The sequence below is a fragment of the Lagopus leucura genome, unplaced genomic scaffold (genome assembly GCF_019238085.1).
Source record: "Lagopus leucura isolate 7727_CA_CO unplaced genomic scaffold, USGS_WTPT01 Super-Scaffold_810, whole genome shotgun sequence".
Classification (NCBI taxonomy): domain Eukaryota; kingdom Metazoa; phylum Chordata; class Aves; order Galliformes; family Phasianidae; genus Lagopus; species Lagopus leucura.
In genome coordinates this window covers 8143885-8161293 of record NW_024962261.1, presented here as the reverse complement: position 1 = coordinate 8161293, position 17409 = coordinate 8143885, and the positions used below count along the sequence as shown (strand labels likewise).

At 40.9% G+C, this 17409-nt stretch overlaps 1 protein-coding gene across 1 annotated transcript in view; it reads left to right on the top strand.

The window, feature by feature from the left end:
• The window catches only part of TMEM271 (transmembrane protein 271), a 93733-nt gene extending 76756 nt beyond the window's left edge, over window positions 1–16977 (top strand). The window contains 1 exon segment of the mRNA XM_042866115.1: window positions 16905–16977. Coding sequence (XP_042722049.1) covers window positions 16905–16977 — 73 coding nt within the window.
• Window positions 16978–17409: the final 432 nt, after the last annotated feature.

Sequence of the window (17409 nt, the reverse complement as noted above, 5' to 3'; positions counted from 1 at the left end):
AGAGAAGAGAAGAGAAGAGAAGAGAAGAGAAGAGAAGAGAAGAGAAGAGAAGAGAAGAGAAGAGAAGAGAAGAGAAGAATCTGCTTTTTATATGTATGAAATCTGCTAAATATCCATTTGGACTAAAGTTTTCCACATAAGGTTTATCTTAGACCAATTAGTTTGTTTAAAAAAAAACCACTTATTTAGACTCAGGTTTTCATATGTGCAAGTAATACCTAAAGGAAAACATGTTCCATACATCTCTAAATTCAATAGATACTGGTTGTATTTTATTTGCTGCACTTTATTTACTTATTTGCTAATGTGTGTAAATCTAGGGTGTAAATTTAGGGAGAGGTATGCCTCTCAATATTGTTTTGAAATCTCTTTATTTGGTAATGTTTTAAGCTACTGAGAGAGAAGAGATTACTATGGTGTTGAAGTAAGGCTGCTCAGCATATTCCACTGTAAGCACCTGTTTTAATTGGTTTATAATGTTGTTGCTTTCCTGATGGGAGAACAATGAGAACCTAGTTCTACATTTTTCCATGCTTGTTTTTATTCTTCAGATTGGGTGTTTTAAAATGTTATTTAGTTTTGGAATGAACACTTTAACGTGAGCCAACTTTGTGCACTCTTGCCATAATGAAGGCTAACGGAATCCTGGGCTGCATTAGGCTTGGTGGTGCCAGCAGGTGAAGGGAGGTAATCCCCACTCTCTAAATATCAGCAGTGTGTATTGTGTTTGGATCAAGGCTCTCTACAACAAGAAAAACATGGAGCTGCTGGACAGGATCCAAAGGAGTACCACAAGCATGAAGAAGGGACTAGAGAACCTCTCTTATGAAGAGAGGCTGAGAGAGCTGGGACAGTTCAGCTGGAGAAGAGGAGGCTCCAGGGGAACGAGATCAAGTGTGTACAAATACACATTGAAGGAGGGTGCAAAGAGGACAGTAAGGTGTTTTTCAGTGGTTCCCAGTAACATTACAACAGGAAGTGAGCACAAAGAGGAACATAGGATGTTCTCTCTAAACAGCAGGAAGCACTTATTTACTGTGTGGGTCCCAGAGTACTGCCACAGTTTGCTCAGAAAGGTGGTGCCGCATCCTCCTTGGGATCAGCCAGAAAGAACCAGGACATGTGCCTGGACAGCCTAATCTGGGTGTCCTTGCTGGAGTGCGGGTTGGAGCAGGTGACCTTCAGTGATCCCTTCCCAGGTCAGCTATTCTGTGATTCTTCAATTACTTGAGATAAAATATGACAAGAAAGGAAACTGGGAACATTTTTATTTTTTTTCTTTCTTTGAACAAAACAAAACAAACAACCTTATCTCCATTGTTTCTTGGTTTTGCTTCTTTAACTTAGACAAGAAACTTGTCATTCAGGGACATGTTTTGTTAGGAGAAAACACGTTTGTTTTGATGATGAAAGTCTACCCAGAATTGTGGGTGTTTTCTTTTTTCCTTTTGCTTTCACGTGTATGTCAAGTTGTTCTTAATGAACTGGAAAAGTGGTTTGAATCAGGAAGATGAAATTCATTAATGTAAGAGAAATCAAATGTAAAAATACATTGGAAGAATATAAATCACATAAAAGTGCTGCAGAAAAAGATTATGAGATATCATGGCCTCAGACTGAGTTCACTACAAGATGTTGTTCTGAAAATGCCAAATTTTATTCTTAAATTTATGAGCAGGGGAAAAGTCTAAGGACAGGAGACAGTTCTCCATCTATGCTTAATACTGGTAAGGCTGTATGTAAGAAGATACAGAGAAACTGCAGTGAGAAAGATGAAGATAATAAAAGAAAACATGAGCTCTGAAAGAAAGATTGAAGGACTTAGATTTAATACAGAAAACAGAGCGTTTGATCAGGACTTGGTAAATGTTCCAAAGTGTGTAAAGTTTGTTTTGGAGAGGATGATCATCAATTGTCCTTTGTATCCAAAAAGCAGGACAAAAAGCAGTTGATTTAATCTATAAGGAGATTAATATAGGTTAGCTGCTGAAAACTGTTTCACATTTTTGCCCTTATTAAACACTGTCATTAAAACAGTCGTTAAATGGGTCTCCTGAGAAGGTGATATACACTAGAACACTGGTTGTCATGTAGGAACAAAGTGAAGGAGTATCTGTTAGTGGTTATTTAGATGTTGCTGGTTCTGCCATGGTGCTGTCTTATGTAAGATTACTGAATACCACAACCTTCCCAAGGCTGTCCTGGATGGTACTTGAAATAGAGGGATGGCCATATGACCTTTTCCTAAGGACTATGTCATGGCACCTTTTATATAAACAAAAATTCCTTGCTGCAATTATTGTTTCCATTTAAAATCTGTTTACCCAGTTTATTTTAAGCTATAACAAAAGAATAAAAGAAGTCATGTAATGGGTAGAAAGCAGATGGGAAGAAGACATTCCTGTATGAATCAAGCAAAAGAGCGAATAAAAGAAAAGAGTAAATTCCAGCCTGGCTGAGACCATACTTTCACAAAAACCAATCCAATCGCTTCTGTAGTCAAGACATATTCGGAGATACAGCTTGACCAGTTTGGTGAGATCTATAGACAGCAAAGTGTGAGTGCAGAGATCCTATCAGTAGAAAAGCAGGAGTTTTGAGTGGTTACTTGTCCTTATTCCTGATATAAAGATAAACCTTTTTTCCTAAGTATTTTTAATTCTTCCTCTATCATATTTCAATATTCAGTCTTTCTTCTCAGCATCTCCTACTAAATTCCTTGTTCACCTCTACTGTCAGCTACTCTAGGATCCACCTACCCAAACCTACCCAATTGTTAGTCATCTCCCCACCCCACCATCTGCAGTTTATGCCATTCATGGCATCAAATCCCTGCTCATCATATTTCAGTTACACATATCTTCCTTTCACGGCATGGCTTATTTAGGTGTTGTGCTTCTGCTTCCTTCTTTCTGCACGTTTAGCCTACTTAACTCCATCTCTGTCTTCAAAGTTACAAGTTACAGGTAATAAAATTATATGGGGGACTAGAGGCATATTGGAAAAAAACAAGAAAAGAATAGTGAGGAAGTAAGGACAGTGTTTCACTAACAATTTTTTGGATAATGCTTGAGATGGTCTGTTATTGCAGTGCAGTACAAATTTTAATTTTCATTCTGCGATCCAGGTATACATGTAAGGTGATGGCTGCACAATCTTTCTGTTAATAACTTTTGAGATGTATTAGTTCTTATCCACTATCCTCATATAAAAGCTGATGACCTGTTCAGGACATTATCTAAATAAGACATCTCAGATTATGTTTGCATTTTGAGAGAGAGATTTCAGCAGTGTACTTGGAGACTCAAAGGTTTCTGGATGTGGAGACTGTGGGATATGTTGAGCCCAATGTAATTGGAATGTGAACTCACTGGAAAATGCAATGATAGCTACACATGCTAGCAGTGAAAGCAGACAGTGGTAATTCAAGGGCAAGTGAAAGGAATAGGATAAGGAAAGCATGGCAGTAACATCTTAAAAGAAGCTTAAAAGCAAGTGAATAGTCCAGGCTAGGCCATGGCTTTTTGAGAACTGTAAAGACTGTACAATTGTAGAAAGCAGAAGAGGTGACCAGGCCAGAACTATCTAGTTGTGTAATAGTATGGGAGTACCACCATGCAGCAGCTACCTATTGCACGGCTGCATGCCTGCAGCAAGAGGCAGCAGGGTACAGTTGCAGTCAGACATAGGGTCAAGTGGATCTACACAAGGTAAGTCCTGATCACTCCACCAACAGCAAGGGAGAAGCTTAAATTAGAAATTTTATGTGGAATGCATGATTGGTTTATCTGGAGAGCAGAACAGAAGACCACCTCACTACCCTTTTTCTGGAAGGCCACTTATCCTGAGCCATCTGTCCCACTTGTGAATGCTTGCTGAGCACCAGAAGCTCTCCAGGATGTCTTCCCTGACTGGCTGAGAACAAATGCATGCAGAGGCAGCTCAGGTGGAGCTCACTGGGTCCCTGATGCCGGCTGAATCATGAAGATATTGCTGACCATTTGCAAGCGTAAGACCCTGGGGTTCAGAGATATGTTGGTTTAAAAAGATGTTTGGATTTTCTTCTGCTGGCTGTAGGAGGAGGGTGAGCAAGAGAGAGCTTATTTTAAACCTGAACTAAGTGATTTTTAGCGACTTCTTTGAGGAAAGAAAAGATACATTTTGTAGTCTTCCTGAGTAATTTAAAGTGACAGAATCCAGTGAGAGACAGCACTGTTTTACAAGGAATAAAACCCTGAAAAATATCTCACAGTCATAACCCTGAGCCAGAAATAGAGGTGCAAAAATTCTGTAGTGTTTTGAATGGCTTGGTAATATCAGTACATTCAGTCCTGCCTTTTCAAAAATATGCCAGCCATCAACGAAAAAAGGAGCGTGCCGGGTGAGAAGCATGGTTCAATCAGGCGTGGAAAAGCTTTCTCTGAAATTTCTCCTACAGCAAAATCTCCTCTGCATCTCAACTTGGAAGAAGTTAGAGAAAGAAAAGAGCTCTCCTGTGCATTTCTGCTGTAATATCCAAATCAGAACTCATTTTCCAAACAATTTGTGTGTGTATTGCAAACAGCATTTGAAAAAGATGCTGCCCATAGGAAAACAGCAAGATATTTTACAAAAGAGGGTGGTGAAACAGAGCAGTCTGTAATCTGAGAAGCACTCAAATGTAGTTTAGAAACAAGTGCCAGGTGATAAGTAATGATACAGTACAAGAAATTCAGGCACAGGAGCCTTGATGTTGGAGAAGGACTCAGTCCAACCAAGTAATGCAGCTGTATCTCCTACAGTGTGAGGAATGCTAAAAAACACTTCAGCTGTTGCTTCCCAGCAAGGCAACAACCTTCCCAACATGCTGTAGGGAAAGAAGACTTGTTAGGCCTTTTCCTACTGTTTTCTCTCGAGATAGGGGTTGAGGTGCTTTACAGTTGGGTGTCTGGGTGCTAAATGGCAATAATGCAGCTAGGCAGGATGTCAAGTATGAACTGTGCTAACTGCTGCTCATGCTAATGGAATCAGCTGTTCATGTAAACAAGAATTTTGTCAAGAAAAAGCATCTCAGAGGTAACCAGCTTGTACTCAGCACAATGAGGACCTTAGAATTACTGACTGTCATGCTGACTCGGGTTGACTATACCACCATCCATCCTCTTCACTCGTGGGTCCCTGCGGAGGTTTTGTTTCTGCTGTGTTTCTAAGTTACACGAAGCATGTCAGTCTTACTGACTCAGTGATGCCCTTAATAAATCTTTTTCCTTTTCATGGGTTGGGGCTAAAAGTAGATGTGAACCAATAGTCTCCTCACACTCGTGTGCAGTCAACTAAAGTACATATGTTTGTGAAGAACCTGCAGGAATGCAGAGATTACATGAAGGATATTTGGTGTCAGTTTAACAAAGATTACATATTACATCTTTTGCACACTTCATCTTCCCTCTAATTAACAGATCACTGCATAAGTAGGAAGTGTATGCTGCTTCATGAAAGTCTTTATCAAGCTAAGATTTTCTTCTATAAACTTTATTTTGGGAAATTTTTCTCTACTTTTAGACTCTGCTGAAAGCAGTTGGGTTTTGCCTACGCTGTGCAGTGTGAAGGCATCAACTTCATCTCTGGTCCAGACATGTTCTGCAGATGTGTTAGTACATGAATCTATTTGAGGATAACCAATCTAGCCAAGAAGCAGAATGGGTTGGCAAATGTGAAGCATCAAATAAGATGTGCCCATTGTTTTCTGCCTCAGGTTTCTCCATGTAGTTGTTCACTGCGCTGCAAAAACTCAGTCCTGTTACATTCCCTGTAATCTGAATAGTTTCATATCAACCTCTGTGATTTGGATGTGTTTTCTAAGGTTCCTCTGGAAGAATAGGATGAAAGGCTGCTACCTTACCAATCTTTCCTCATTCAAAATCTGGCATTTTCCATAGTCTGAGCTAGAAAGAGCCCAGCCACACGGCTGCTCTTCTTCTCTCTTATCCTGAAGGGAGCATCTATTTTCAGCTGTGTGGAAGAGATACCCACAGGCAAAAAGGCAACAGCTGCAAGCTTGGGGAGCATAAGGTGCTGTGGAGACAGTAGAAAAGTGAGGGAGTGCAAGTAATGCTGCAGTGAAGAGACATGTTTTGGAGGCCCAGAAGAAAGAGAAAAAAGGTTGGATTTAGAAGTAGGACTGGGTGTAGTAAGGCTAGCTGTGGACCAGGTGTGCTCAGACAATCCTGCTCAGAGAGGCAGGACTGAGAGGTAGTATTCACATCCTTATAAGCTAACTATGATCTGAAGAGTGATGTGAAAACTCCTCCAGTTGCCCAGATTTCCAGAAAGGAGCATAGTTTTGCTAGGAAGCACTCCTGGGGACACAGCAATAGAGCATGCCTTCCTCAGGAGCTGTGTGGGAACCCAGGCAAGGCAGGATGCTTGGTGGCTCTCGCAGCAATGGGAGGAGAATGGCAAGGAGCAACATGAAGTCCTTTGTTCTGTTTGGAAAATCGTAATTCACAAATTTGAAGCAATCATTTTAATGTTCAGATAAACAGAAATTTTGTACTTTGAAAGCATAGAAATAAAAGATTAAAATTACCCACAGGCTATAATTATAATTCTTGCCCTCTGTTCAGATTAATGTGCTTCCAACAGGTAGAAAAGTGGCACCTGTTGTAAAAACATTGCTCTAATCTTACATGCAAAGAACTGCACAGCTCACAGAAGTCTTGGCAGAAAAAATGATTAGATAATATATAAGGACAGATATTTCTTACACTGGCGACTGTTGTTAATTTTCTTCCTTTTCAGATGGAGGGAAATTTGAAGCTGTGGTGTAAATGGGGAAGAAATGGCAACAGCAGAAGAAGGTTTCTTTCTCCTCCTGCACAGTAAGGTAGGTGGAAGGGAAGAAAATTCCATGTCCAATCAGTCATGTAGAGTTGCAGCTACTTGCATGAGCATTTGCAGCTGATTTTGCAGCTAAAAGAATTATTACACACATTGGCAGAGGCATGGACAGTTCAGAAGGTAGGCTGAGAACCTGAGGACTGTGATTTGTCTTTTCTTCTTTCCACTTTCAATTCTACAGTGAAAAGAATGATTTCACAGCATCTTTTAACCTGGTGACCATGGCTCCGGGGAATTGGCAATAGCAAGGTTGTGACAAAAGTGACTTTGGTGAAGGAAATGTTTCTGGATTCTTGTACGGAAGGGATTTATGAATATTTCTTTCTTTGTCGTACAGGCAGACATCATCCCATGTCTGGATCACAGCACTTTGTGTGCTCCCACAGGATAGCCTATGTTTCCTCCTATATTTTTGAGAGGATCGGCTGTCTCCCACCGGGGTTGGGATGAAACAGGCATTATTCTTCTTCTTGTTGAGTGGTCGTCAGTAAAATCACCCTGCAGGCTCCATGAAAGCAAATAAAGCAGCACTCACCTAGGTACTCGTGCGGCTCATCCTACTCCTCAGTGCATCCAAGATCTTCTGAGATAAACAGCCAGATCAGAAAGGTGAGATTTGAACATAGACTCTCACGCAGGAAAGATCAAGGGTCATATGAATCTTCCACTACAGCAACTTCCATTATCTTTGCTCAGTCAGGATGAAGGAGAAAGTGAAGCTCTGACATTGCCAGTGTTATGCAGATTGTGTTTTCATAGATTTTTCTTTTGAGAGCGCATTAACTTGCCAAACCTCTGAAGTGACATGTGATTTGGAGATAAATTTCCATATGATGTTTAAACCTTGCTACTGTCACAGTTCACTTGTCATTTGTACAAGGAATTTACATTAAATGGAAATTTCATCAACGTGTAGAGTTACTACCCTCTAGAGATTACCTCCCTGCAGATCTCTCTTCCCAATCAACTTTTAACTCTCTCCAGTGGCAGATATAACAGCAAACCTGGAGGCTACTTAATGGGATTTTTGAAGTTCTCGATATCTCTGATATGTTTGTGTTATAGAAACAACATTCTTTGCCTGGGCAATTGCTCATGGTGCCTTGGAGCCTGAGTACTCACCTTTTTGTTGTTCTTGTTAACACTCTCATTTCATCTTTCCTAGCTGTTCAGTAAAAGCATTTATTATGTTTTGACCTAATGTGATTTTGATTTTACATTAAGGTTGATTTGGATATTGCAGGATTCCTTTTGCTGAAGTGGACTGGATGTTTTAACAATAATAATACTGAGTGGCAAAATAAATATTTTCTTGGATGGGTTCTTTGTAACTATGCGTGTCTCCTGGAAAAGAAGGGACAGTTGTTTTGCCTGAAGCAATAGAGATAGTCACAGAAAGATTCAGTTGAACCACCTGAAAGGCCTGTGATGTATTTCAAGGGTCATCGTTTTTATGTTCATGGGGCTGTTGGCAGTTCCTGGATTTGTGTCTATTCATCTATTGGACTTGGAATTTTTCTGGTTTGCTTTGATGGTAGACAGAGTGAGACAGGTGTTCCATGTGGTCTGCCAAAAGGAAAGAAAATCAGTATTTCAGCATTTAATTATGATTGTTTACTTAAAGCTACTTTTGACCCCCTCTGCCCAGCCTTTCCTTTCTAGAAGAACAGGTTTTTAACCAGAGAAAAAATACAGATTTCCCCTGAAAGATTATACTTCTGACATTGATTTGATTATTGCATTTGCTTATATTTTATCCCTTAGAAAATGTTTAGCACCAGTATTTTCTCATTTTTGTCCCAATATTTCTAATTAGATTGTGATTTCTCTTGTGAAGAAGCCACTTTGTGCATACAGTGCTAAAGTCTTGGGTAAGGAAGAGGTAAGAGTATGTGACACTATTTAGAATTGAGGCTGTAGCTAGTATAATGATAATAACAATAACATGGACAATTACCAGAGTTTCACAACCACTGAATGATAGCTTCCCACCTTGAGTCCCCTGAATTCAATTTAAAAAGAGCTAGATCTGATTCTCTTGCAGTCACAGGACAATTAGAAAGTAGTATGAATGCCAGGACCTTTCATTTTGCTAGCTTGTGCAAAAGGCATTTTAAGCTTCCTGTGTAAATGGCTCAGTTATTTCCTGCATTTACTTATAGCCAGGTGATTATTATTTATCTTGATTGCATGCAGAGAAGAAGCCTTTTTCATGTGATTGTTGAAGGGACAAGAAACAGATACCTGAGTACTCTCAGATAGTCAATTTGATCACAGAAAGGCTTTGCACTGAAGAGGCAAGGGTGTGCACCAACACAAGGGAATGTCTCACCAAATGACTGTGGCAAGTGTTGGCAAAGGAGCATTTCTGAAGACTGTTAGTCTGAAATAGACACTAAGGCTAGCAGCAGGCCTAATACCAGTGTCCTACCTGCAGCTGCACCAATCGTGTCAGAACTATTCCTACTCTGCTGCCTGGAAAGCAAGAGGAAAGCTGGTGTAGAGGGGTGCACTTTAGACACCATGTTCCCTGGGAAGACCTTCACAGGTCGTGGTGAAGAATTAAGGACATAAATCATACTCAACTTTTCAGGGTTTAATCAGGCTCTGTGTACTGCTTTGCTTACATGGGTACCAGATCTCGTGTCTGCCAGGCTACAGACATCTCACCAACCTGCCAGTCTTCTCTGTTTCACTGCATCTTGTCCTGACTCTCTGATCCCGTATATAGTCAACAGCACCATTTCCAAACCTTTTTACACAAGGATGTTTTGAATAAAAGATAATGCAGTGGTAATGTATCCACAAAGATGGTAACTTGATGGGCATTGACATCTCAAAGGACATGGTTGCAATCATCCATTTGTTCAGTGGGGTAAAGCATGGAGTAATGCTCTGCACTGTGCGTTACTTGATGGGATATCTCTGATCTTTTTTGCCAGAAGGAAGTGGGAGGTGAGGATGTCTGCAGAAGGCAAGCTGACGAGAAACAATAACCAGAAATCCTCAATGGTAGTTGCTGAGAAAAGAAAGGTGTCTGTGTGGCTTAACTTGCAAAAATGTATGTGGGCAGAAGTGCTAGTGACAGTGAGCAAAGAAAAGGGGATGAGCAATGGCAAATGAAGGTCACAGTGAAAATGCTCATAAGAAAAGGCAGAAATAAATGAAAAGCTGAAGTCACATGTGGATTGTGGGAAGGTCTTCAGCTGATTTTCATGGTGTGGATCTCAATTGTCTTGCAGTGATGGTGTTGCACTAGCGGTCATGTCACAGAAAGTGAGACAGTTGTGTGGGACTTGTTGAGTGGGAGAAATGTGGGACTGCTGCATTTCTCTAAGAGATGAAGAATCAAAAGAGAGCAAAAAAGGTGGTTTTCTCTGGGGAGAAACCTTGCAAGGCTGCAGAGAATGATAAAGTGATATGTGTGCCTTGATGTTGCAGTGTGGGACACCTCCATCTGCCACAGCACCTGCTGCAACAGGGCTGTTTCAACAGGCATGCAGGTAGCTGTCAGTCTCCCAGTGGAAGCTGCTTTTCATGGTCTTGTACCCTGGGATGGGTTGTGTTGAGAGGTAACAAGCCTGTGTCTGGGTGCATTTTTGACCCACCTTCTTTTGCACAATGCAAAACCATCCTTAGTGTCTCAGATTTCCCTCAGGATTCTGGAGCTGAACTGCCTGAGCTTGGGAGATAAAGTCCATGATTTCTGACCCTGATCTTCATAATGGAATGGATCTGAAAGACATTGTCATATGTGACTTCTTTTCTTTTTTTTTTTTTTTTTTTTTTTTTTTTTTTTATAGTGATATGGACCACAAAAGTAAAATTAAGGCAGAGAGAAGCTTCCAGTAAGTCATTACTGTGCAGTCATTACCCTTTTTTTCACCCATACAACAACTGTTTCCATGGAGACTGGAGCAAACCAGTGCTAGGAGAGTGCTATCTGCTGGTTCCTGTTTCCACAGAAACATGAGCACTGGATTACCAGAAATGAAGTTACTGTTGCCCAGTCAGACTAACCAAGCGGCAGCACTCAGGAACAAGTTTCCTCCCAATTTTGTGCTCAGGTGATCAGTTACAGCAAGTCTCAGAGTGTCAGAGAAGATACCATAACTCTTGCACAGATGTGGTGTGCTAAACCCGGAATGCTACAAGCAAATTTGAAGGCTGTGGTGTGGGCTCACCAAACCCAAGACACCACGCATTGCAAACCAGAAAACATCAGTGGTGTAATGTGGCTAGTAATAAATGTTGCAAGGAACAAGGGGTGATTTCTGTGCAGTCAGATCCTGCCCTTTGAGTGCAGTTTGGGGTCACTGTTGGTATGATGTGAGAATGGGTGTAATTGCCTTTTGTGTGTATTTAACATACACGTGCAGTTGGTAAGGCCAGTCAATCTAAATACTTCAGGGATTTCCCCCAGCCATGTGTTTTTTCTAGAATTTAGAATAGCTAGGGGGTAAGCTGTTCAGTACTGAGACTGTGGGTGATTTTTGAAGGCTAAGCAAATCACCTGCTTATATGATCAGTGTTTGCTGCAATTAAAAACCTCTTCCTGTGCCTGGTATAACTGCTTGTCTTGCTTCTTGACAGAAGAACAGCTTGAATTTCGGAAGTAGTCACTTGGCTAATGTGAACTTTAAGCTGGATAATTTTGGGAATAAAATGTAGTGCACAATGTTTTCAGAGGCAGTCAGAGACAGTCTTTGTTTAGATGAAAAAAAAACAAAACCGAACCACTTTGACTTAATTTCTTACCAGTCTTTATAAAAATTGTTTTATGTCTAATGGGTAGCTGGTAGAAACATTAGTCCTCTACACGTCTATAAATAGAGAAGACTTCCTGTGTCACTTTTCAGAAGGTTCTGTCACTGACATTTGTTGATTCTATCTAGAAAACACACATTTTCGGCTGCAATTACTCTGCTCTTCAGACAAATGCAAAGAATAATGCTCCTGGTACAGCAGATTACTGGAGATTGAAGGCCTGAGAAACAACATCCACTCCACCTGACATTGTCTTCCAACAAGATATTCAACTTGATCCAATTGTATTTCTTCAGGAATATTAATAATAAGAAAAGATTTATTTTGAATTTGGACATCTGTTTTTAATGTGCAGGATTTTTGTTAGTGGCCTTTAAGTTCATTTTGAGATAAAACTTATCTTGCAAGTCTGTTCCTTGCTTTCAAAACTCCGTTCACTATCACAATAAGATCAGGTATTTTACAATTCATTCCAGAGATGAAGGCCAGACGAAACATCCAGCGCAATCTGCTGCAAGTAGAGATGATATGCTTTCATCTCTTACTGTGTATTAGAACCATAACCTTGTGGAACAAGCATTCCACACCCTCCCCCTTCCCCCTCCCCCTCCACTGAAAAATACCTTTAGAAGGCAGAAATAGGAATCTACTACTTTCAGGAATGTCTTGTCCTAATGGTTAATCATCCTTGCTATTACAAATTGATCTCTGTTTTCAATTTGTCTGACATTAACTCCCAGCCAGTGAGTCTATGTATGTCTTTCCTATCCATATTAAAAATACCTTTAAAAATTTGTGATTTTCTGTGTCAATCTGCTTATACTCTGTAATCAAGACAATCTATCTTTTAGCTTTTATTTTATTTTATTTGTTTGTTTTATTTGTTTTATTTATTTGCTCAAGCTCCTTGAATCTCTTACACAGTAAGGCTGCCTTCAAACTTCAGTTTCTTGTCTCATGACAGTGACTTCAATTTATTTTTAGCACCCCTTTAAAAGTATAGACTAATATATTTTTAACATCCCTTTGAAAGTATAGGCATGTGAACAATTTACAGGATTCTGATACTGAACTCATCAGACCTGTACTGAGAGCTAAGATGACCTCACTCTTTCACATAACTGGAGACTCAATTACTGGTTTAATATCACACTGCTCTGAGGGTTTATATGTAATTTTGTCTGTGGTGAGTCCTAAAACTTTTTTGGCTTCTTTCCATGTGCAGTTCTACTGGTGTGGTTTATGGTCTTCCAACATGTTGGTACCTACATCAGAAATTATCTTATGCTTTCTGAGGCACAGAACTAAATTTTGCTAGCTGAATCTCAGTCATTTGTCTAATTTTGTGAGGTATTTTGGATATCTGGGTGTGGAAGATATCTACAGAAGTGCTGTGATACTGAGTCTGTATGACCAGGTGCTTTCACCTGGCTACAATGACATGGTTTCCGATGATCAGTGCAATGCCCAGAGCAAATCCAAGTGTTCATAATTCATGTGCTCTGTGTTGAAGAGCAGTGTGACTGCCGCACAGAGTGCTGAAGATGCTCTTCATACTGGAGTGGTTGCCTTCCCTGGAACCATTACTCATTTATTGGCCTTCCCGTGTGTTACTCCATGCAGCTTTTCATCTTCTGCTGAGAACATTTGTTTCTTTAAAAGATATTCATTTTCAGTGGGTGTATTCTATTTTTTGACACATCCATTTCATATTATTAGAATATCACCCTGTTGTGCTGGGGTGTATTTTTTTCTTTTTTTCTTTCTTTCTCTCTTTCATTCTTTTTGTCTTCCTTTCCCCTTCCCTTAACAAAGAGAATCCTTCAGCTCCAGTTGTCAGGCAAATAATTACAAAAAAGGCTGAATAGGTTATTGCAAATCCATGACCAGGTTGCTGACAGCACTGCAGAGTGCTTTTGCTCCCTTGGCAGGGAGCTACATGGTGCCAGGGCAGTATAAGGGCAGTGCCATGGGCCAGAGCACAGAGTGGGAGCCCAGAGGAAGCCAGGGCCCAAGCTCAGCAAGCTTCTGCTTGGTGAGGCCTTTACTAATTGGAAAGGAGCCTGTCTGGAAAGGGGAAACACAAGCATCATAAGATGAAACAGCAGTGCATGACAGTCTTTAATTTAATCTCCTGCTCATGGGATGGTAGATTTCTGTTTGTCTCAGAGAGGGAGATAAGCAAAACATAGTGAGCTGAGTGGAGTGTGTTTGTCATCCCAGGCCTTCACTTCAGCCCATGTTAGACCAAGCTTTCTTTGCAGGTCACACAGGTAGATACAGGGCTGACTTCCGGGCTGCAGGCAGTGTGTCAGGGTGGCATCATTCAGCACCATCCCACTCTCATGGCAGGTCAGTATGCAGGATGGCAAACATTGTGTGCTAAGACGTGAGCAGCATCCTCAGCTGCTGATTCCATAGCATCTTCCAGCCATGAGCAAACCTGGTGCAGGGCTGGTCCTTTGGTCTTGTGTTTATATGAGGGATGTTCTAGATACATTGCAAAGCAGCACAGTATCTCTAGAGTTTGCGGCAAATTCATGGCAGTCAACCCATTAGATTTACAGAAGAGAATTTACAGTTATTGTGAAACTTCCAAGGAGATGCTGTTATATATAGGCTTAAGTTCTTCACAGTGTAGATGCGGGGTACAGCCCTCAAAGGAACATTTTTATTCTTAAATTTTCAATGTAGCAGCTTCTCTGAAATATATCTGCACTTTTCGTGGTTCTAATTTTCTCTGCTTTTTTCTGTGCTTAGCATCAATTCTGGGGAATCAGGCTCTGCTGTTTTGATTTCTGGCTTTTTGGAATTACCCTTATTGTGTGAGGCATATGCTAGTATTCTGGAAGGAATAAAATGAGTTACACAATATTACACAAACTCTTTATCTTTGATTTCTTTTCCTTTTCTAATTCATCTTGCCAAACTTTGACATAGGTTGCCTTGCAGCAGAAAGGCTCCTACTACAATTACTAAATTATATTTAATAGTAATTACTTGAGTTACTTCATACACTTGCGGGCAAGTCAATACTTTTCGTTTCCTAGCAAAAATACGTATTGATTATACAAACTGGCAAACAAGAGACAAGTTCAGAGGCTAAAAGCTTTTGAGAATGGATTTTTTCAAGATGCCAGATATCGATCAATGCTTGCTAAATGTGTATCAATAGATGTATCAATAAAAAAGGTTTGTTTTTCTATAACAATACAGAAAATAGAGACGTAAAAGTTTATAGGAAGCCAAGGTCATATTAAAGAGACTGTATTACCACTTTTACCTCTTTGCTGAATACATGTGCAAGAAAGGCGTATTTCCAATGCTGATGAAATCGCATAATTTACTTGTGACTACCACAAGGGACACTGTGACATAAAACAAAGGAAGAAAATTAATTTCATGACAGGTCAACTGCCAATAAAGGACTGGTAGGAAGTGAAGATCATTATTTTTTTTTGTGAAAGGCACCTCAAGGACGGTTCAACTACAAAAGCAGATAAACTTTATTTTCACACTTATGCTGCATACTTACATCAACAGAATTCTGCCTGTCCGCCCTGGCTTTCTGAAGGAACCTGCTGATCTCAAATGAGCTAGGTTATGGGTGCCCATCTCAGACATGACTTACACATCCATTTCACCCAGGATCTGCTGAGCCCCAGAATGACCTGTGAGACTATCCAGACCTAGAGCAAGATCTGGCCCTAGCTGACTGGCAGAGCACAGCCATCACCATGGAAGTTCCTCACTGAGACATCCAGGGTGGTGCCACCAAGCTGAGAAAGGTCCCTGTAGAGAGAATGGGGCCAAAGGGCTCCCTGAAGGCAGAGCTAAAGCCTCTCAGAGGCAGCCTGTTCTCTGATGTTCTCTGCCTTCCTGCCTGGGGAAGTAGACCAGCAGCTCACAGGGATTCTCCATCTTCACATGCTTTTGTGGTGGAAGAATGCCTTTTTTCTCAGCTTGAGCTTCCAGCTTCCAAGAGATGCTGTGTACTGCAGGCTGACAGTGGGGATGCTGGTTGGGAAAGCTGCTGTAGTGTTGTGGTGGGGGTTAAACTAGATGGCTGTCATTTGATCTTGTGTTCTACAAAGAATTCCTCATTGCCTCGTACCAGTTTTATTGTGAACAGCTTTTTTGAAAATATTGTGGTAGCTATATATAAAAGTAGGGTGTTGAGGCCTCCATTTTAGATTTAATTTTGCTCCTTAATAACAATGTGAGGTAGATTTGCTAAACATAGCACTCTCCAGGCTAAATTGTATTGCTGAGCCAGATGTACAAAATCTTAAATGCATCTAAATAACACTCATCGGACACAGTTCAGACTGTAGCTTTCTGTATCACTTTTGTGCATGGTACAGATGTGGCAGAAAAATCCAACAAATCTGGGGTGCAAGCATCGGATGTAAATTAGGAACAATTAGTAATAAGAATGGAAAAATCCTCCCTGAAACAAAAATTCTGTTCTGAGGCATACGTGTGAAAGTAAGTACCCACTGCTTGCCTAAGGAAGGTTTAGGACTGATTATGCTTTAACCCTGTGAAAATTCATTCATTAGAAATGATGTAGCTTTGAAAATACACCTGATTCTCAGGCTTATGTACTTGTGTGTTTTCAGATGTAGGCTTGGTGCTTTGCTACCAGAGCCTTTTTTCCACAGCTGGTTTCCATTTCAGGCTACTAATTGGCTGCAGTGCAAAAGGATAAGAATTAACAGAGTCTAGGCTCTAAAGTGGGCACACCGAAGGGAGTGGAAGGACATCTGGTAGGGCTTGGAGAACGGATTCAAGAGCTTCCCCTTCCTGCATCACCTAAAAACCTGACTTGGGCACAAGACAAGGCTTCGGTTGGTCTGTTCCAGTGCACCTATCAACAAGCTGGAGCAGAGCAGTGCAGGCCATGACTCTTGCCTGAAAGCTGACAGAAGCCATGGGCCACACACTTGCACTGTCCTGCTGCAGCAAGAGCCCTGCCTCTGCGAATGCAGAATTTTGTAGTCAACAACTGACAGGCTCCTGTATCTTTCCTGTAACATCCTAACTGCTCAGAGGAACCTGCTAATTCGAAGGATATTGATTTTAACCAGAGAAGAAAAGCCAGACTCCAGGATGTGGCTCAGCATTGCTTATCCCAAGAGAAATTGCATTGCCTTTGGTGGGTCCCAGGCATTGTGCCACCCATATTTTCATGGGCTTGATGTCTCTTGGAGGTTTTCATTCTCTCTTTCTGAATTTGGTCTTCTGTGCCTTTGCAGCATTGTGAACGATGGTCTTGTGGCTCCTGAGGGGGATTTGTCACCACCAGCTGTCACAGCCATCACACATTAGCTCCCAAAGAGGGCTAATTCTATCTATGTGAGAATAAAAGAAGTGCAAATAGGAGTCATTGCCAAAGGACTGGAAGAGCAATCTTGGCACCTGATATCCCAGCAGCTGTGTACCCTGTGTCCTAGCTCTACCAGCTTCTAGGGGAGTTACATATGGATATTTGTACAACATGCAGGGTTCATAAAACAGTGATGCTCCTACACGGATTCTTCAGTTATTCTGGCCTGTTACAGATACAATTTTTGTTCCCTCTGGTCTCATGTTGATGCCTTTTCCTTTCCCTGTGATTGCAGCTTGGTACACGGTACAGTCCATTTTATTATTATTATCGTGCATATGTGATTTTGGGCAATGACTTTCAGAATTGGTGGTATGGGTGTCTCTGTTTCCTCATTTCAGAATGAACTGGCAACAGATCCTCATTTGTTATCT